The sequence below is a fragment of the Neopsephotus bourkii genome, unplaced genomic scaffold (assembly GCF_033783945.1).
Source record: "Neopsephotus bourkii isolate Nb327-2 ecotype Australia unplaced genomic scaffold, CSIRO-AGI_Nbou_v1 NB_1814, whole genome shotgun sequence".
Classification (NCBI taxonomy): Eukaryota; Metazoa; Chordata; class Aves; order Psittaciformes; family Psittacidae; genus Neopsephotus; species Neopsephotus bourkii.
The window spans coordinates 811,233-833,582 of NW_026902287.1; the positions used below are offsets into that span (position 1 = coordinate 811,233).

The 22,350-nt window shown below is 40.9% G+C and overlaps 1 protein-coding gene across 1 annotated transcript in view; it reads right to left on the bottom strand.

The window, feature by feature from the left end:
- The window catches only part of ACO1 (aconitase 1), a 38,851-nt gene extending 22,078 nt beyond the window's left edge, over positions 1 to 16,773 (bottom strand). The window contains exons 1-4 of the mRNA XM_061342708.1: positions 16,736 to 16,773; positions 6,676 to 6,796; positions 4,792 to 4,960; positions 1,710 to 1,847 (exon numbers count right to left, since the gene is read on the bottom strand). Coding sequence (XP_061198692.1) covers positions 1,710 to 1,847; positions 4,792 to 4,960; positions 6,676 to 6,772 — 404 coding nt within the window. The 5' untranslated portion in view covers positions 6,773 to 6,796; positions 16,736 to 16,773. The remainder of the gene's footprint in view (positions 1 to 1,709; positions 1,848 to 4,791; positions 4,961 to 6,675; positions 6,797 to 16,735) is intronic.
- Positions 16,774 to 22,350: the final 5,577 nt, after the last annotated feature.

Below are 22,350 nucleotides of genomic sequence, written 5' to 3' on the forward strand. Positions count from 1 at the left end.
CGGGAAGCAGACCACAACTGCCCTGCAAATTTATTTTAGGAGAGGTTAATCACTCATGATACAGGGCTGCCTTAAGACCTTGTGTTTCAAAGCAGAAAGAGCTAACAAATATTTCACTTGAAACAAGTGCCTAACTTGAGCCTAGAGTTTGAAAGAACTGAAGCATAGGGCTGGCCAATGTTCTTGATGTATACAGCCTTAGAGAAATAAGATGAGGCTGTGACAAAAAGTAGTTAATAGCAAAAAGTTATCTAAGTGAAGTCCTGGATACTACTGATAGCATAAAAAGAAAGGTATTAAATTAAGACAGAAAAAGAAACATAATAGTTTATTTTGCCCCATGGTAAAGATGAAACACCTTGTTCACAAAGAAATACACTGTTTCCCAAAGATTGTAAAAATGACATAATGCAAATTAAAAAGAAAAAAGTTTAGGTTTCTAGTTTAATAGATTAGTGCTAGAACACCCACTTCCCCAGAAACCAGTTTTTAGATTATTATTTCCTACTTTTGTGTTAAGAATAGATGCAGCATGTGTAAAACAACAACAAAAAAAAACCAAATAAAACAAAACAAACAAACAAACAAAACAACAAAAAAAAATTGTTGAATTTTGACAGTTACATACGTAAAATTTTTTGGCCCTTTTTGTCCCCTGACAACTATGAAATGGCATCAGCAAGAACTTGTATGCTTACCAGTCTACAGTTAATAAAAAAAAAAGTAGGAAAAGAGTTGTATTTGAAAACTGCCTGGTAACATTCTTCTTCTATGCAGGCTTCACAATACATTTCTGCTTAGAAGTTCAGTATTTTCATTCTAAAGAAGCCTCTATAATACTGGCACTGAGAAAGTGCTCTTTATGTTCCTCAATTTCCACCTTCTAGGAATTTTATTCTTTGCAATGTTATAATTTAAGCGTCCCACTTCAAAACTACCTCCTATAGAGGATAATATATGCACAGAGTATTTTAGCATGCAAGGTAAAAAAACAGACTGAAAAACTTCAGGAGTTTGGAAGATGGAAGAAAACCACCAAGAAACATGTAATCATAGGATCTGTTAGGAAAAATAGTTCATTAGACTCACGTTTAGTTATCATGGAGGGTAGGATGACCCCTACGCAGAGGTCTTGTATTTCACTGTGGGTCTAGTGAGTGCTTATCTCTTTATAGTACGCTGAGGGTTGAATAGCATTACACTTCTTTCCTGTACGAGTACAGGCCATATTACTCACTGTCTTGTGCTCTTCTGTGTGGAGGCAGTGAACTAACAAACAGAAAGTCAGAGCTCGGCTAGGGCAGCTTAGGTCTTACACAAATCAAGAAGAAAGGAGACATTCTCACTTGTCATTTCCAAGAAGTCCTCCAGGGTCAAAGAACCATACATGGAAAAAAGCTATTTCTGAGCAACTAATAATAATGCAGTATTATTATGGAAAATTATGATCACTACAGGTCTGGACAGAGCCTGTTTCTATTAACATTTAATCCACACTTGCGCTGCTGAGAGATGCACAACAGAAAAAAATCAAAATTCCCCCACCTAATTCACAGCAACTGATATAACAGTCTAACTTAAAGAGTCTTAGTCTAGGATGTTGTAGTCCAAATGCTAAGAATATCATCAGTGGAATTACCTTTACTATCAGTAACTGGATGCAGCTTAGCTATTACTATTCAGAAGTAAGAGTTATTTTGTATCCTTACCGCCTGTTAAAATCAACCTGGATGGAATGATCTATCACCAGATCAGCAGGACAGATAGGATTGATTTTGTCAGGGTCCCCACCAAGTTTCTTCACAGCATCACGCATTGCAGCAAAGTCAACCACAGCAGGTACCCCACTAGAAGAGAAATAGGCAAGGTGAAACATCTGGAAAAGAGAAAAAACAAAACAAAAACCACCTCAAACCCAAGAAAGAAAACACAACTAAGACCCCGAGATGCAGAATAGACACCTACAGTCGCATACAAAGCAAACAACAGCCTTACCCAGAGTCTTGGGATCATTACTCTGAGGCAGAGAGAGTACCCTTGGGAAGACAAAGCCAGAACAGAAGGGACAGAGCTGTATCTATATCCTGAGCACTGTTGAGAATGAAAAGGTAAAACCAAAATTCATCAAGTAACAGATGCAGTTTAACGTGCTTAGCTGGGAATCTGGAAACTTAATCTTAGTCAGCATTCCTTTGGGACTCTGAACTGCTTTCTCTTCCTTTGCTCTGCTCCTCTCTCTCCTCCCCATTCTGTTTAAGAAGAAGTGAGGAGGGGGAAAATTACAATGGCCTTTCCCTGATTCTTTGCTATGTTTTTTTTAGCCGATTTTAAGGCAAGAGTAGTCTCTTCCAAGTTTTGCAAAGCACAAGAGAATGCTCTTCATAATTAGGGCTGTTTGTTATCCTCCATGCTTCAAGTGAAACTGGTAGAGCAGTGCATCAGATTTCTTTAATTACAAACAATATGACCACAAAACACATTTGCAGAATAACTGTATTTCAGAACTGGATTTAACTGCCCTGGCAGATCACTGGACAGACATGAAAGGCAAAAATAAGCTGTACCATTCCTCTTAACTAACAAGTTCTACTTAGACAAAAGACGTTGCATCACAAATGACATTCAAACAGCACGCTTTTAGGAAGTAAGCCAATGTTCACATTTCTGCCTTCTCATGAATCTTGTTACAGTCCTGCATGCCTTTGAACTCCAAGTGACTCAAACAAAAGGTTAACAGGTCTTTTTATTTATGTATGTTTCATTCAACCAAAAGGATTTTAAATCCCTAAATTAAGACTTCCTTCCTAACTGAGGTAGGTAAACTATATAGAGGGTCAAAGTAATACACAGGAGAGTCCATTTTCCACTTCCAACCCAAGTTTAGTCATAGGCAAACACAGTAACCAAAAGTTCTGGCACTTCAACACCTATGTCACCTAACAGATCATACATGTTCCCATATTTATCTCAACAAAGCTTCTCGTGCTTCTCAGCATATATATTCTCAGCTTCGACAGAGAGACATGACACTTTTCAATCAGTTTGGCAAACCCTCTTGCACGCTAGCCTATCTGATTTTACTGGCTGCTGACACGAGGAGAGCTGTCTATGATGTGCTTGTAAGGATCTGGTATAATTCAGAACACTGTGTTCCTGCAAGAGCAGGCCAAAGCAGTTAGAACTTATGTCTGCAACCCAGATTATAAGGAAGCTACGGAAGCTACCATGATTTTAAAATGTTATCAGAAACAATGAAAGACGACGAGAAAAAGCTTTGTAATTACCACAGAATTTTACCTTGAAGATCCTGTTCACCAAAACAAACAGGAAAAAAAGGGTCCACATTATCTAAACTTAACATGATTACCTGATGTTATTCAGCTGTTTGAAGCAGCTCACTGTCCTAGGATATACCTATTCCAAGGAGAATAGCAAATGCCATGTTATACTACCTAGGTGAATTTGCAGAACAGCAGGGGTAAGAGAAAGGGAGCATAAGAATTATTTTGTTAGCCTACAAATGTCGTACCAGTGAAAAGGAACAGATACAACATCCATCTACTGGTTTAGAAAAACTCGGGATAACTACAAAATGATGTCATCTAGGAAATTCAGTAATTTTAATCAGGACATGAAAATACAATTGTATGGCTTCTGGAAAGTGGCCAAAGCTGCCTTTACCAAAAGATCCCACTCAGGAGCCTGTTCAGGAGCTCGTTTTTTATGAATGTAGCTACTCCACAGACTTACAGGCACATTTTTAAAATTCAACAGGAGGGTGCAGCAACAAAGCGGATGACGTTTGCTTGAAAGCTCAACTTCTTCTGTGCTCCAGTTTTTTACAATGTTAAAACAACAGCCAGCAGGTAAAAGACAGCTAGGAAATCAGCACATTTTTCAACTGACATTTTGCCACACTGGCTAAGTCTCAAAAAAGCCCAAAAATTTCCTTTAGGAATAGAGCTGTGCTGGGTCTCTAGCACCTGGCCAACCTCTGGGAAAATGCAGAACACAAGGAAGCTAAGTTACGTTATTGCTCTGAAAAATAAAATCAACTGACAGCTCAGCAGCATGGTGCTTATCACGAATGAGCTAAACTTAAACTCTGTTACAAAGGACAGTGGACTTGCATGTCAAATGCTGTATTAAAACCAGTTAGAATCTACCATTCCACCTGAAAATTGACTGTCAACATCTACTAGGGACTCTTACATGTTGACACATGGGGACTAACCAAACTGCAATAACAAGGGACAGTTTTCAGAGGCCATTACATATGAATCTCAATATGCATTTCTGGGAAAAAGTAGACACTTTTTCAATAACAGAGAAGTCTTTAAAAATGTATTTGGAATAGTACTTACTTGGAAGAGAAAGTAATGATGTGGATTATAAATGAGAACTGAAAAAGGGAGACAACTGAAAGGAAAGTCCTGGGGCAGGGTTAGAAGATACCACCCTACCTCCCGTCCACCTTCAAACAACAAAACCTCTAAACTCTGAATTAATTCATTTGGATGCAATTTATCCTTCCCATTTTCTTTCCCTCTGGTCTAGAAGTTTCACGAAGATATCAATTTCCCCATCACAGAAGCACTTCATTCAGTGTTTTCACCACGAGTGTTTGCCTTTACAATGGAAGTCTGTATTATGACATCCAGGAAAGGTGAAAAAGATCTTTCCATACATTTCACTGCTACTTTTTCCTTCAGCTCACCCATCCATCCCAAGCTGAGCACCGCTACGCTTTCAAAAGCCCCTCTTCCAATGTTTGGAGACCATCGCACTCACGTGAAGTCTTGCAGGATAACTCTTGCAGGCTTAAATGGCACTTCAACATTCTTGTGTTGCACCACTTCCCAGTTGAGAATGTTCTCAACATCTGCCGTCTTCACCAGGAACTCATCACAGTTACGGATCGCTGCTTCCAAGAGGACTCGAATAGAAAATGGCAGACGTGCTGTATGGGTAAAAGGCCAGAAACAAATTCAGTTTTCACTTTAAGGCATATGTCAGCAAGCACAGCATTTGACACCTGGGGCAGATGGGTCCTCAAGTGCTGTCATAAATTATCAGACATCCTTTTCTAGCCTCCAGCTTTGTCAGGTCAGTGGTAACCAACCTGTTCCACTTACTTCTTTGAGCAGATTTATTATCTCAGACCCTGTGAGACAGCGGACATCTTTGCTGAAAGGAATCTTTTCCACAGCTATTCCATCCTCAACAGCAACACTGTTCTGAAAAGATGCTGTGCTTACCCTGTTTCTCTGCGGTTTCCTCTCACTCTTGCCACTGAATAGAGTCATAAAAATGCACTAGAAACATACAATTTTCTACGTGACATGTTGAAAGGCATAGCTTTAGTGGTCACAGCAATCTCTTCTCATGAGATGAAGAATGAAACTGGACATTAAGACTGAGCACCTGCTAACCTTCTTTTCCTTCAAGATAGAAATACTTACAGAAGATCACACAAAATACTATTAAAGCAGTCCTGACAGCTTTATTACAACCAATGGGTGTAAAGAAAAAACAAAAAACAGTAAAAAGCTTCTTTGTCCTTCCTCCTGTGGTCAACTGTAATCATAGGTGTTTGATTTCCTCTCAGAATGTTCACATTCAAAACTCTCTTGAGAAGTTTGTCCCAACTTTCTACACACAGCCCCCAGGACACAAAAATCACTTAAAGTGACACCTCATTGCTGCTATCATAAAAACACCCTAACTATTATTCAGGACAAAGTCATTCAGAATCATTTGCACTGGGGGATGGGTGTAGTGGTTTTTCATTGTTGTTGTTGGTTTTATTTGGGTTTTGGTTTTTTAATCCCTAATCCCCACCCCCAGTTCTTCTGTTGCTCAGATACCCATTTTTCTGTAGGACAGTGAGAATTTTGTTGTTTTTTCTTTAATGATTCTGGAGTTTCCCATTCTTGGAATCCTGGAATGGATCAATGGTAATACGATATATATATTTGTCTATTTCTTAAGACTCATCTCGGCTTTTTACACACCAAATCTGACACTAACAGTTAGACACTAATAGTTAGACGCTTACACACTACCTGGGCCTGCAATGAATATGCATTGCTGATGTTCAGAGAAAACATTCCACCTCTTGCTTCCTGAATTCTTAATCACTTGTTTCCTTTTTGAAAGAGGAAAAATACCCAAAACGGACAAATACTTGCTTTCTAAGTCAGTGTCACATATTTGAAGATTTTTACCCTTGCCACAAGGAAGATGCCCATGTACATTCAGGAAGCGTCAGAGGAACAAAAGAAAAAGCCTCCTACGAAAGGATTTTCAAGCCACTACTCTTTTCAAAGCAGAGCAATCTCTACAGATGATTCAGCCATGTTAGTGTTAGGTCCTTTCCAGCTTTTCAGAGCAGCATAGCAGTATCTGAGAAAACTTTTGCTCTTAGTTTTGCTTAGTCCTCTTCATCCACTCAAGAGAAACATGACTGCTGTGTGCACAGCATGTTGAGAAATGAATACTGTGATCTCACCACATTTTCTATATTCTAAATTTCTAAAATTAAATTTTGTTAACATTTCAAGAACCCTCTTTGAATTCAGTTTTCTCCAGAGACCAAATATTATCCAATGTTCCAATGTCTCTTCAGGTTTTGTTCAAAGCTGATGCAATGCTTTCCTTATGTTGTCAACATACCATATCTTGCATCTTCTAATTTGCTTAGATTGAAGAACTTCTTCAGAGGCTGTTTAGGGTCCAGTGGCTCCACAATCCGTACAAAAGGGTTGTTCATGGTTACTCAAGACTCCTACTGTCCCTAAAACACAGAAGAAAAAAAAACAAAGCTTTTTCATGACATCTGTTCCACATACAAAGTACATGTCCAACAGCCTCCCACAATGTATCTGTCCCACATACAAGGTCTGTACCAGACAAAATGGTACTGCACAGGCTGTGTTAGTAATCCCCCTTCCCCTACAAACATACTTGTAACCCATCCTCAGAGATAAAATGTCTGCAGGAAGATAACAGCATTGTGAAAAATACAGATACATCAATTCAAACCAGAAAACATGACAGTTTTACTTGAGCTAGAAAGTGTTACAAACTAAGATTACAAACCCCTACTATCAGAGACATAAGGAACCTTTCTGAGTTCAGAAGATTTGTTATGGTTGCCACAAAACCAAACAAACTATATAATTAAAAGTAGATTTTACTGTAAACATCATTTTAGTTTAAGATACTTTTTTTGTGGCTTTAATGGTTTACTAGATAGAGCATTCCACTGGGACCTTGGACTTTTAGGATTCACTTATACAAGTTAAAGTACACCAAGATACTCCCAATATCAAGGCCAAGTAGCACAGCAAGGTCCACATTCACCCTAGGCATGTATCTCAATCTCCAGAACAGGTTAACTGCATGCAAATGGAACAGTTCCTAGGACATTCCTAAGGCCTGAACTCTGCCCCGGGCTCTTTTGGGAGCAGTAGTTTAGGCCAACACATGCCAAGGAGCAAGCCAACGATTTAACAGTAAGGATAACTCTCTTTCAGTGCCTGGCAACATTCCCAGTCATGTTTAAAATGTTTTTAGAAGAAAGACAATCACAGGCCCAATTTCCAGATCTGTTGTTTTCCCACAGCAGTTTTCCTGTCTCCATTCAAGGAACATTATCTTCCTGTTTGGTGCAAAGGGATGCACAAAGGTCAGTGTTTGTTAACAGTTAATGCAAGACCAAAGAGTGAATTCATTTATCTCACCTATCAGTCTTATTGACTGCTCAGGGAATACTATTATGTGGAATACATTTATGGGGAATTTTTAAACTATTCCAGCACAAATCACATTTGATCTGGGACACCAACCAAGTCAAAGTTTAGACTGAGACAGAGAGACAGCAGAAATGGTGACAAAGGAAGGTTCAGGGTATAAAGCAGCAAGATACTGTAAAAGAAACAAAATTTTCACAAATTCTGTCAAACAAAACTCCAGAAGTTTCTAGATGAACATCTGAATGCTCAGGGAAGGCAGAAAGGCGGGCATATCAACAGACTGCAAATACCCCCAAGCCCCAAACATATCCCCTCTTGCATTCCCATCTACAAGTTATTTTCTGAGATTGCTCTTTCCAGCTTTGAAGATACCCACTCTACACAAGCACAGGAAGTTTTAAGTGACATCTTCCTTAAACAACATGAACTACACAGTTATTCCTCTTCTAAGCAAACTTGGTGCTTCTACGACTGAGCATGATCAAAATAAACTGCTTCCTTTCTCCTTGCAACTATGTCCTAATGAGCTTTATTTTTTGCCTTCCAAGCTGAAAACTTTATTTTGTGCATAAACACATCTCCTGGGAAAGTCTGAGGGTAGCTGAATTATTAATTTGGTAATGATGTACTCAGTTCACATATTCTTATCTTAGTATAAATTGCAGCTGTAACATTTCCCACTTAACTCAGTGACTTAGCAAATGCTTAGCAGCAATTCAAGATGCCATCACACATTATCTACCTGCTACTATCTCTTTGCCAGACATAACCTCCTTCCCTGAACACAGCTCTTTCAGTTCACAGTATGAGATACTTCAGTACAAACCTGCTTTGATCAGTGATTTAAACCAATAAGCCTAACTATGAGGTTACCAAAGCCTAAACACATGTTCTTTTCACCTACCTGATCACACCATTATGAAGAACTCCATTACAGCCTTGTGAACCATTTAGAATTCCCTGCAAAGGAGTAATGAATGTAGCAAAAACCCTAACTTGCAGGATCACTGCAGAAAATTTAACAGAGTAAGAGGAGCCTCAGTCATACCAACTACTATTTCCAGACAGTAACTTATAAACCTAGGGAACGGTTTGGGTTGGAAAAGAAACTTAAGATTATCTAGTTCCAAGTCCCTCCCATGGGGAGGGATTACTCACCCTAGACCATGTCACCCAAGGCTCTCTCCAACCTGGATAGATTAACTTGTGATTGCAACATTTATTCACGACCTGCAGACTCAGAAATGTAAATATGACAATACCTGCCTGCCTGGGATTGATTGGTGCAGTGCGCAGGGCACACTGACCATGGCCAGTTCTGCATGACAACCATAACAGCTGATCACACGTACTCAAGACAGAACTTCACCTTCTGCCTAACAACCTCGAAAGTGTTTGTGTGGAGGTCACATCTGAAATAGAATTCCACACAGTGGCCCTCAGGAAGACTGAAGTACAGATTAAGAGGTTTCTAATGGTAACAGACCCCCAGACACCAGCCCCCCCCCCCAGATTGCGTTCATCCTGGCCTTGGAATAAAGCAGCAACACTAGCCTGAGTTACTCTTCATCTCCCATTATCCAGACACGTGGTCTTCACTGTGCAATTCTGGAAACCACTCAAGGATACCAGGGGTTTCAGATGACCGAAATGTATGAAAAAAACATTTTTCCTAGTTTTTCAACTAGAGAGTTAGAAAGAAGAAGAAGGAGGCTTTCCTTTCCCCCAGCTCCACTTCTCTCTCACACCAGAGAAGCAAAAGTGCAGAAGGACTCTAACCATGAATACCAGCACAGCAAATTTACTTGGACAAGATCATAACTTTCCAATACAAAAAAAGGAAGCTGGGTTTTGTGCATGCAACATTTGCTCTTCAGAGTAGAGAATGAACCCTAGGCTATAACAGCTGATTCATACCTTAGATGTTAACACAGAAGCGTTCAAATTCGGCTGGCAGCACGAGTTTTACATCGTGACACTCTAAAAAACCATCTGCACTAGCAAAACCTGAGTAACAATGGCATTCTTTTCTTCATCTATACTGAATGGGTCAGTAAACTCAGCTTTTACCATGACAGCTCAGGTGTTTAATAGCAACAAAAGATCACTGCAAAAGTAAGTAGTGGCTGTACTGGGAGTTGATGTCTTTATGGCAGCCTGAAGACCACACCATTTGATGATACAGGAATTTGGAAGGTGTCTGGTGACACAGACATATGCACAAGCCTAAGGGGACAGAGGGGAAAAAGATGCCTGTACCCTCCTCTTTCCTTGCTTTCCCTTAAAAGTTAATCAACTAAATCAAATACACTTGAAGCATATTAAAATCTTATGAAGATTTCCACAAAAAGGATTCAAGTAGGTAACTTAAAATAGCTTAAAAAATAAAAAAATAATTACACACAAAAAAATCACGCCATTCAGTGGAGATTTAAATATAGGTTGCATGTGTTGATTTCAAATCTTAAGCTGATGTAACTTTTCTGAGTATCCAACATGAATTCAGCACTAGTCACATCACAACACCTTCTACTGGAAAAGGACTCAGTTCAGTAATTAAGGTATTATTTAAAGCACCTTCGTGATTGGCTGTGTGTCTTAAGACTGTACTTGAGACCCCTTTAAAAGCAGCAGTGTGACTTGGAACAATAGCAACAAGCTGAAATTTTACCAAAATGAATGAAATTAAGAAAGCATCCTGATATATCCCATAGTTCTGCAATTGCAGAAATTATTTCATGCAGATTGTAGAGGAGGAAAAGACGCGCTATTTAGCCTCCCACTACACCTAGGAGAGAACCTTAAGACACCAGAGCTGTTCTAGGTATCACTTTAACATATTAGCTACTTTGTTTAGAGTTGTAGGAAAGGCTGAAGGTAAACATGAATACAGATGATCAGGCTGAAAGCAAAAATCTCTTTCACATCACTATAATAAATATAATATACAATAAAATAAAAAATATAAAATAAAATAACCCACAACTGCTCTTATTTTCATTTGTTGTACCAAATCAATACCAGCAACAATATTGTGTTGGTTTTCTTAGGGAGCCCACTCAACTCTAACTATCCAGAGTAATAGGAAACCTTAGTACAAAGAGTACTTTTCTGCTAAAATACATGGTAGCAAATCATGATCTTTCTGTAGTACATGACATGAATGTTGACAAAAACTCCTGATTAGTAATAACCATACTTATTACATAAGTGCCTGAGGACAAACCAAGGACACAGATTCATCTTGTTTGACCTGCAAAAAAAAAAAAAAAAAAAAGGAAAAAAAAGAGAAAAGAGGCCTCTGTATGAAACATTTTCTGTCTAAGCCTCAGGCCGTAAAGTTAAACAGGCACAGCCATTCAGCATTTTAGTACAGACATTAATTTCACTCAGGGAAAAAGAACAGGTCTCCACCACTGTCTTTTGTATTTGTTGTCTTCCAAACTATACAGGGAAGCCTATGTTATCAACAGGAAGAGTTCATTTTAAGCATCTGCTAATAAAACAAAATATCTGATAGCTTGACTAAAATGTAGTAGTAGTAGTAAAAGCTCTTCTTCCTGGAAAGTGGGTAAATTCTCAACTACCACTGGGAAGCACACACTTCGAAAACAAGCAGTTTAATTCCAACACTCTAACAGATGCTAGAAATAATAGAAAGGATTACACTCAGCCAAAGCAAAGACAGTATTTTGTCAGCCATCAAAAAAAGGGGGAAGGCTCAGGCTTGCCAGTTCTTGCAGGAAATCTGTGAAGAAGCTTCCAACTGAAAACTGGGAAAAGGAAAGGTGAGCTGGCAGGACTGTTATGACTAAAGTCCTCATCTGGTGGTAAGGCAGGGGACACAGGGAACACTCACAGCCTTGCCGGGAAAATACAGCATTTTCCACCCATGCTGAATCTGATCTTACAATCTCCCACTGCAATTATCATAACTCCTTCTACTCCCCCAAATTATTTCTCCTAGTTTTGCCCACTCAACTGACTGATGTTTTATGTATGTATGTATATATATGTATCTGCACTTAGATGCCAAGTATGTGTGTGACAAGCATGTCTAAATAGCAAAAGCAAGTAACTAGAAAACCTAAGGGGGGGCTGCAGCAGAGCAGCAGGCTAACAAGTTATAAATTCATGAAGACAATACTGAGCATGCCTTTTGTAACATTACTAAGAATTATATACAGCCGAACAGCACTTAAACAGAGAGCTATTGCCCAGTTCCCCAACAGAAAATGAGTGTCTGCAACTTACACAGCTTTTCTCATAGTTTCACATCCTACTCAGCAATGGGCATAACTAAAGATGTTGATACCTGCTTCCAATTTACTGAACCCGTAGATCACCTAGCCACAAAGATCCCTAAGCAGATCCAACATGTAGAAACTTCTGTGCTATTAGAAATGCAGCATGCTCTAAGGTATGCCTACCTTGCTTGAAAAGCAAGGAGAAAATATCCAAGTTAAACATGTTGCCAGAAGTCTGCATTTTTATAATGGAAAAACAACTTTTTCCAATATCATTCAGGTGTCTACAGTAATAAACCCTCAGCAAGTGAATCAATCCATAATTCAAATTAGTTTAGAAAAAAAACAACTAATAGGTATCTATGGGGTAAACAAGCACACCACCACAAACACCAAAATATCTGGCAAGAAAACAAACAAAAAACACCACCACCCCCCAATCCACGACTGGCCCCACCATTTGGATAGAGTTCAACACTACTACAACAAGCAGAGACCTGTTTTATAACGTATCTACGCGTAATTCTGGATGCAAGCAGAACAGATGAAGACAACTACTGCTGCAAAAAACACAGGTTTCTTGTTTTGATTAAGAGAAGCTCTTACTGTTTTAACACTTACTCTACCTGTGACAGGTAAAGGCCACTTTATGGGAATACACAGTGCTGTAAGCAGTCAGTGCTGAGATTTCAGTGCTAACAGAGATTTCAGAAATAATCTTCTGTGTTTCTCTGTTACACAGAGAAGCCTATCATTACATAGAAATACTTAAAGAGAAGTTCACTTACAACTTGATGACCTAGCCACTATTCTGCTGGCATAAAGTACAGATTATTGCACACTGGAAGAAAATGCGGTAATATGTAAAGCAGGGGTTTATTTTAAACACTCTCTAAGCTTTCAAGAAGCTTCTTTCAACTTGAATACTCAAGAGGAACTCTGTACTGGAACGAACATAAATGGAACTCGGATTGCAGACTCTACTGCTTTCTCCCGATGCCTGAAACTCTGACTGCCACGCTAAAATATTTATTTATTCACAGCCATAATGTGGTACACTTCAAGTGCACTGGACAGGTTACTAAGTACATATTCCTATAATCTGTATACTTCACAGGCAGTCATAAGTATTCTGACCGTTTCGCTTTGTTAGCAGCATTGAATAAGCATTCTGACCATTTCACTTTGTTAGCAGCATTGTATTTACATATAGGAACTGAAGATTAATTCACAGATAAAGCTTGTGAAATCAAACCTTTAGGTCTTAAAGCAACTAGCTCTAAATGAGCTGGAAGTTTAGATGTGTACCCGATTCCAAGATGTGCATATTAAACCCCCTCAAGTCATCCCTCTGGAAAGCCAAACACTACCTCCTCCCTTCACTTCAACACACTCAGCACACTTACAGCTTTAGGGACAGTCAAAACACTTCTTTTGCATACATCTCGCCAGCTCTTGGTGACTCAGACAAGCACACACATCTCGTATCCTCAGACAGCCTCTGGAACACAATCTAGCCTTACAGTTAACAAAACCCAGAACCTAATTAAACAGGCGCAAGTAATTGTTAAGGGAACACTACGTCAGAGTCACCGCTGCATAGCCTAGTTAAAAAGTAGAGACTAATTTTCTTTCTGCTGCAGGAAAATGAGCAGTATTATGCCTGAGAATACAGGAAAGCTTATTTGGAGGCTACAGAACACAGAAAAATAAGGCCCCGGATTTTTTTTTTTCCCTGTGAAAGAGCAACAGTGAACTTTAACCTGCTTCCTACCTCTGCAGAAACTTGCTGCTCATTTCCCCTGTGCTAGCAGTCTTAGACTGTTCATTAACAAATATGCAGCATAGACCAGTTTTAAAGAAACAGCTTTCAGTGTTAGTAAAAAACAAGTAAAATAAAATCCTGCGTAACACACAGAAGCATGTTCCCACTGTCAAGGTAACATATAAGTGCTGCAAGAAGTCAAATACAGATAGTGCTGTAAGTGTGTACATAGGCTTGGTCTGAAATTTGGTTTCAACTTCAGCAGGAAGGATTAAAAGACATTTCCATGTTCGTCTGTTTCACAAGGCTCATGTGAAGGGGAAAAGGACTGAAGAGGTGCATGGGAAAGGGAAAAAAAAGCAGGAGTATTGTGAATCAGCTCTCTACTCATGCCGTTACCAATGTGCCAGCTCTGTAAACTGCTGTCTCTGAGCCCCTGTGCATCTTGAACTGTTTCAGAGCTATCAAAGATATGTTGGTGGAAGGAGTCCTTTCAGAATGAAAAACTGCTGAGAGGATTACTACATTCACAGTTGTGAAATAAATCTGCCATCATGGGGAAAAAGTCCTAACTTTTCATACCATTTCAAGATTACTTCTGATTTTGTGCTCTGGAAATAATGAAAGATAATTTTATCACAACAAAAATTGCTACGTACAATCTCAGCAGCTATTCAACTGTTCAAGCAGATTAATCCAGTTTTCAAACACCCACTGCTTCAGCGGAACAAGTGCATATCTGACAATTCCAACTAGCTGATAACCAGAGTTCATAGGCCAAGCTCTGTGGCGAGGCAAGTTCAGTTTTCACAAAACACTTCTAGTCCAACTGGCATCTTCAGACTAGTTTTCCACTAAAAGGCTACGGGAAACTGAATACCCCTCCCACCCACACCCCCAACAACAAGAAAAGATAAAAACTGAACACCCCCTTTCACAAGTTTCTGGACTCCTCACCCTAAAACTGTGGGATGTCCCAGTTCCTGCAAGGAAGTGCCAAATACCTAGAGGAAATCTTCTTAACTAACCACTCCCTTAAGACAGCACTGAAGGCAAACACCCTAAAAGATTCTTACCTCCTATTCACACAGACAAAGCAGACTGGAAATTAAGATTCTTGCCTACATTTTCTCTGTTTCAAAAGAAAAAAAGAGACCACTCTTCAATTCATAGCCTTCCACTGATCTTAAATGGATTGTTACTTCAGGGAGGGAGAAAATTTCCAGTTATTATGTGGTGAAATCCTATAGGGAAAATCTATGTTGGAAATAAATATCAAGAGAGATCTGCTGCTATTCTTACTATTTAAATGTTAATAATATTTCTTCTGTGGCTTTCTGCAGTTATTACAATTAAATTACACACGATATGACAAAAATTCAGTTTGAAAGCCCTACAGTCTGAATGATACAGTATTCTGCATGATACACACTACAAAGTACCACTAAGTAATGAGAATCCTTTGTGTACCGAAAACCTCTTCAGAAATTTCCTCTATCTTACAAAGCCCAGAATGAGAAAAGTATAGACAATTTTCCAAGTAACTCCTCATACACACCCCACAGATCCTGGAGAGCATGAGAGTCAGCCGCACTTTCTACATCATGCCCATTAAATTCCTCTTACTTTCTTTGAAGCAGTAACAATCCCCAGAAGTTGATTGGGACATTATGATGGAGCACAATTGCTTTTAAGCAAAGCAATACTAAACAAACATTCCAGTGTTAATATTTCTCTAGGGTGGTCTTCCTTTACTTCAGTATTGTGGATTGATAGAACCAGTCTGAACAATAGGAACAGCACTGAGTGTTCAGAGATATTAATTCAATTCCAATTGTTTGGAGAGAGAATCATCTGGTTTAGACGAAGTTTCCTGCTGATACTGAAGAATACTGAGGTCCAGACATGTCTTGCCCACCCCCAGCCTAGCCAACTTTAGAGGTGGAAGCCAAGTATCCAAGTGCAACCTCCAGCTGAAAAATAAGAGGGAACTATGGTAGTGTTATGAAATATGGCAACACACTGAACACATCCACAGGGACTAATCCTAACATATACCTAATCCAGATTCTGCAACGAGGCATCTCCACAGCCCCAATCCTCAACCAGATAAAATGATAAAGCAAATACCTGCATATATGCTACAGTCTCCACAACTGTTACCATTATGGAGCACTCGCACCTGATGTCTGTGCCATGAATGTAAACCAGATGATTTTGTCACCCAAACCAAAACACCAAAACTATTAAAACCCTGTCCACTAAACCTTAACAGAGGCTTCACCTTCTAATGCTTTTCTTCCACCCCTTCTCTTAGCTATATTGCAGTTTTACTGGGTTTTTTGCAGTACTGCAGGGTTTCTCTATGCTTGATAGGTTCAAAATGCACTCTCCTGTTTAGTTACTACAGAAATATCGACATAGCTGGAGCTGTTCTTGTAGGAGAATTAATGAAAAACCTTTACCTAGATGAAGACAGAGCAGCACAACCTCTTGCATTCCCGCTCTTTTCTTTTAGATAGTTTAGTCATTCTCCTTCCTCTGCTTTGCAAAGGCCAATTCCCGTTCCTGCTGTGCGCGGGTTTAAAACCCACGCTTCAACCACAGCGCCCGCTGCCGCGGCCGCTGCCCGGGGCCGGTGTCACGAAGCCGTCTGCCCGCCGCACCAGCACGCCCTTCCATTCACCACCCCGCTGCCGGGACCGCCCGCGCCCCCGCCTGAGGATCCCCGTCCCACCGCAACTCCGGCCTGGCCTGGCCTTGCCTGCCCTGCCCTGCCGCCGATCCCCCCCCTCCGCCCGGGCCCGCACCCGCCTTAGCTCTCTCCCGAGGGGCGCCCCTCAACCCCACACCTTTCCCCGCGGTTGGCAGGCCTCGGCGCCGCGGGACCGGGTGAACCCGCTTTAAGGCACCCGAGCAGGGCTGGGGGAGGAAGGGGGAGGGAAGCAGCAGGGGCCTGCACTCACTGGGAGCGAGGAAAACCCGACCGCCGCCGCTCACCGTCAGGGACTGCTGATCGCGGAGAGGAAAGGGGTAGGACGGGCCTGGCTCCGCCCCATCGCTCGAGGACGGCCCTGGCGGCATGGCGGCTGGAGGCCCAGATGGGAGGCGGGAAGGGACTGAGGGAGGGCAGCCAAGCGGGCCAGCCGGGCGGGCTGCGCTTCCGCTTTCTGCCAGCAGCCTTGACCCAGGCTGGCCCCGCCGGGAGCCGCTGCTACTGTGGGACGGCGCATCCGTCCGGGGGGACGAGGCTAAACAAGGGGGCTGTGCGCCGTGGGAAGGGGTGGCCTCAGGTCAGTGGGTGGGCAGCGTGGTGGCAGCGGGGCTGGGGCCGGGTCAGGACAGGCCTCTGTTAGGGACCAAGCCATGGCAGAGCTGGACCCTGTAAGGCTGGCGCCGCGGCACGGGCTGTGGTATGCTTTGACCTGTGGACTGCACACTCCCAGCCATGCACCTGCTCCACTTCAGAGGGGTCCCAGGGTCCTGCCTCTGAGGCCAAGAGTGGGAAACAAATGGGTCTCCTTCAGGATGGCCTGAAACACAGGGCTGCTTACTTTCACAGTGTGATGGGAGAGGGCCCTTGGGTTGCACCTTGGGGCTGGGGGAGAGCCCACTGCCCTGGCTGGCATCAAAAACGCCTGGTTACTTATAAACTGGTCAAGATCAATATCATGACGCCAATATTGAAGAATGACGTCAGAGTACAGGGCATCCAAGAGAATCTCGTGGACATGCCGGCCACAGCAGAGTGCTATGGGGTGTTAGACAATGCCCAGTGTGCCCATGACTGTATGGTTGGGGCTTGAATACATCAAAAAGTATGAAATTCTAGGCAAATCATCATATAAATAGGAAAGGGGAGTTTCTTGGAAAAAGTGTAGATGTGTGTTACAAGGCTGGAGAAGGTCTCAGAGAACAGTGGCTCAGAGACTTGCTGAACACTAAGAGTTGGAACTTGAGAAAAGGAAGACCTCTAATGTTTTGTTGGGTTTTTTTTCCCTGAAGAAAGCTCAGGCTAAGAGCAAATGGCTACTTGCTGGCTTTGCCCCAGAGGAGCAGGTCTCAGGTGAGCAAGCCAATGCAAGGAATGAAAACGGAAGTGCTTTGCTCTGCTAGGAATGAAGGATGAAACCCCAAAAATGCCCGATGGCTCTCCTGGTGGGCTGGATTCCTGCACGCCCACCTGTGCTTGTAGGTCCTCCTGTCTACGCAATGTCCATCTGGAACTTGCAGACCAAGGGAAATCAGTGGTAGGATCTCAGGATCTAGCAAACAAAATACATTGCGTAGTGTGCTTTTTTTAAACTAAATACTGAGATCCTGTTTTCGGCACACTTACTGATTTCACTGGTACAATTAAGACCTCTAGGGCCCCTCTGTAGTTAAACATACTATTCTCTGATTTGATGCCTCTAAATGTCCTGTTATTTACAAAATACTGTACTTTTGTCATTAAGAATCTTTCCCTGGCTGGCCTGTTTTCTGTTTAGGGTAAAAATCTCCATGAGATATGTAAGGACACAGAGGCCGTGATGGGATTGGAAGATAGGCTGTTCGTTCAAAGGTTTATGGTAATGCTGTCTGAAAGTTCACACTCTGGTGCTTGCAACATGCGTATTTGAGGCTGTCATTCTTGTCAGCAGGGCTGAGTTTACAATAACATGGTTTACTTAGAAGATGATTAAGTTTGTTGGCTTGTGTCCTTCCCAACACTGCTAGGAGTACTACGGTAGATCCATTGTTTTGGGGGAGGATGTTTAATGAAATGGGTTCTTAGTTTTAATATTGGATTACAAGAATGTCCAACAGCTTTATTGTGCTGAATCAGGGATAAAATGACTTTCAGTTCTTGCACTGAAGGTGGATGCAAACTGGAATAACAATGCCTTTCATGTTGCAGTCATGAGTGTCCCAGGGCTTGTGAGTTCCTGTTTTTTAGAGTTTTAGATTAAATTATTTCACAGCAGATGAGGAACTGTGTGTCAGTATTTGTCCTTTCTGCCTTACTGGGGAAATCCATTTACAAGAGACTTGGTCTAACCTCAAATTCCTTCCAGTGTGTACTTTGAGGTTATTCACCAAGCAGTGTCCCAGAAATTCTGGGAGTCTGTCATGTCTGTTCAGTTGCTGACCTCACTGTCCTGCTCTAAAGACATTTTACTCATTTTGATCCTATCAAGAAATTACAAATACTTTGGATTCCCAAGGGACTATTTCAGCTCATGACACCCAGTAAAGCCTTAACATACAGCAATTAGTACACTTCTGTGTTGTGGTAATCTTCCAAGAAGCCTCAGCTGATCACTGGGGTTGCAGCAATCACGGGATTGTTGCAATTGGCCTTAAACTGGGCTTGAACTGAGGTGAGGGGGAAGCTATAAACAACAGCTGTCAGCCTAGAGCTATGTGCCCTTTGAAGTAATCATCCCAAAGTAGTGTCCTCCCATAGGACAGTCTGCACATGTCCTGCTTTTACTGGCTATCTGCAATGTAATGAAATCACCTGATGATGTTTACTCTGGAGTGCTGTGCTCCCACAAGCAGCATCTAAGGGTACATCATATAGCTCACTATGTTCTGCAGAATGTGATAAAAATTAGTATTTTAAAATGAATTCAGCACTCAGTAAAAGTGTTTCATTCCAGGAAGCATCTGTGAATGGGCTTGGGCACTGATGAGGTGGAAGCTTTCAGCGCTACAGCTTGTTCTGAGTACAGGAGAATAAATTGGTTTGGCAGCTCACAAAGAATTCATTTCCTCACTTGTCACATACACCCGGGTGTTTTAAGCTGTTTGAATTTTCATTTGTAACAGTAATAGTGGCTCTAAGAAGACTGTTTAGAAATACCAGAGTGAGTTCTTGTTATTTAAATAAGTGGGGCCTGCTGCTTCTCTATCTTTAATTAGATAATTATGCATCCTGAAAAGGAAATACTCTAATCAGCATATTTTAACAAATATATTATAATTTTTTTATGGTCTTAGCACTGATTTATTTAAGTGCTTTTCTTCAAATGAGTCTTCAATACACGTAATTGCAGAAATGCTTACTGAGCTTCGTAGTTAAGCTTCAGTATAAAAACGAAGGTTTAAGTTCTGCCATCTGCTGGTTAAATGTGCTTTTAGCGGATGCTTCGTGTCATTCACTACCAGTAAAAGGACATTGGCTTGGGAGTTCAGATCCCGCTTCTGGTCCTGAGTCAGAATTCACACAGGTTACACAGTAATCACACACTTCACTTGCTGAGTAAAAGCACTTGTCTGGCTCTACCACATGAACTGAAGAAATGGGAGTTTAGAACTGGATTATGTACCCAAAATGGATTATGTACCCAAAATCTTACAACTGAGACTCGTAAGACTGCTGACACTTGACTGTCAGCACTGTGCCTTCAACACCAAATTGCTTGGCAGTTTTGCAGAATTTCTTCAGAAGTGGGTAATCTCTGATCAGTTTATAGTCACTGTACTGAGCATCAGAAAAACTGTCCACCACAGAAGTCAGAGAGCAGTTCCTGTCCTTGTTGAGAAGCATGTGGACAAAATGCAGAAGTCTTTGCTGGCCACCAGTGTATTTCTCTGCATAGAGGATTTTACCTGGACTAAATTAGTGGGCATGCTTAGCCTAAAACACCCCACATTCAGAACATACTTTAAACTGTTGGTGTGTATGCAATGTACAATAACCTTGCACACAGGCTGAATCTGTGCTGTTCACAGTTTGTATTGCAGCTGCTCCCTTTCTGAGCTCAGCACTCTGACAGAAAATGTTATTAATCTGATGGAGCGGGGGATTAATACAAAAATTTGTAGAAGAAACAAACTCTGGAGCACAGGCTGCTGTATTATATATTATGTGGCCAGTCTAAGCCCTCTGTTTTCACTTTGCAGCTGTACCAACCTACAGAACTTGTGCACAGTTGCTAACCTCTGCCTAAGAGGTATGTTTCCTACTACATGCTCGCTGTCATGCGTTTAGTGACTGGTAAACTTAGCCTTGAGCATTCACTACAGCACTATCCTACCATTCCCTGTACTGACTAGTAATTATCTGTGCCCTAACATCTGGAATTTGGTTTACCCAAATCCCCTGGGGCCTATTCCAGTGAGTGCTCTCACTTATAAGAAGCAAGTTGATGGTGAATTTCTTTTTCATAGCTCACAACTCAGGAGTTACTCAACTTAAATAGCAGGGAGGTTTCTTACAAAAATAGAAAGGAGAAACAATAACATTGTCTTTGCATTAAATTACATTTTTGCTGCAATGTGGAAACAACTTCATATTCAGAATTCTGGACTTGATGATAGTGTTTACGTGTAAGTGTGTGTGTAAGTCTGTTTCACACTTCCAAGTGCACAGGGAGTATTTGCTTTGTATGCCTTTGAATTACAATATTGAGTGTCTTTAATTTGCTCAGGAAGGTGTTCCTCCTCCAAGGTGCTTTTATTTTCATGGTAACTATTATTTAAAGAAATATCTGATAGTCCTTGGCTCAACTGTTCACTACACTTCTGGGTAGAACAGTCAGAAAGATCATGAAGGGTTACTTCAGCCTCAACATCTACAGAATTTTGACTGGTAGATTGACAGGGCTCTGCAGCAGGGGTGCCGGTGCTCTGTCCAGCTGGTTTCAGGGAGAGAGCAGTATCTGTTTCAGAAACTTCACCAAGGAGTGATTTCAGATTCTTCCTATTTGCTTCATCTTTAGAATGACTTAAAGACTTTGAGGCAGTCTGGATGAAGCCATGACCAAGCTTCTCTAGTTCCTGAACAGCATCTTGCTCTAATAGATTTTTATCAAATTCCTTAGCCAATTTCATGAGTTCCTCTTCAGGATATTTTTTTTTATTTTATTTTGATATATCTAGATTAAAAACCAAAACAAAACAAAACGAAAGTCAGACCTTCTTTAAAGATTTAGCTAAGCTCAAATAGAATGACTGTATGAGTTGTTCATTCTCTAGTTTTAACAACTACAAAGAGCATGACTGAATCCCACCACTTTCAATGCACAGTCAACATGCGATCTTTCTGATAATTCCCAAGAAATACCCATTATGAGGAGATAACAAGCTCAAAGTTAAATACATTCTGTACACTTATGTACAATTACATGGTTCACTATACATAAAGGAACACCTCATAACCTTTTTTTTTAATGAAAGCCCAGCTGTGATGGGCAAGACAAAACTGTAATTTACCTTGTACAACTTAAATTCATCCTAGCTCACACTTTCATTTCTCCAGGTGTACAGGGAATAGCATCCTCACAAATCCATGTCCCTAAAAGGGAGCCTTCATTACAGGTTGCTCTTTCATCCTGAAAAATTAGATTTACAAAAATCTAAACCCAGGACAAGCAATTTCATTCCAGATAAAGATTGGAGTAGACACACACCCTGCATTAAAGTTGCTACATCAGTTAAACTGGATCAGATCTGTTGAAAGCCACAGATAGGAACTAAACCAATACAAGTTCAGTGAAGACAGGAACCTCAATAAAAATACCTGAATTTTACTTTGGTCCTCAAATCTAATACTCTATTTACTTTGTGTTTATACATAATCTGCAATATTCAT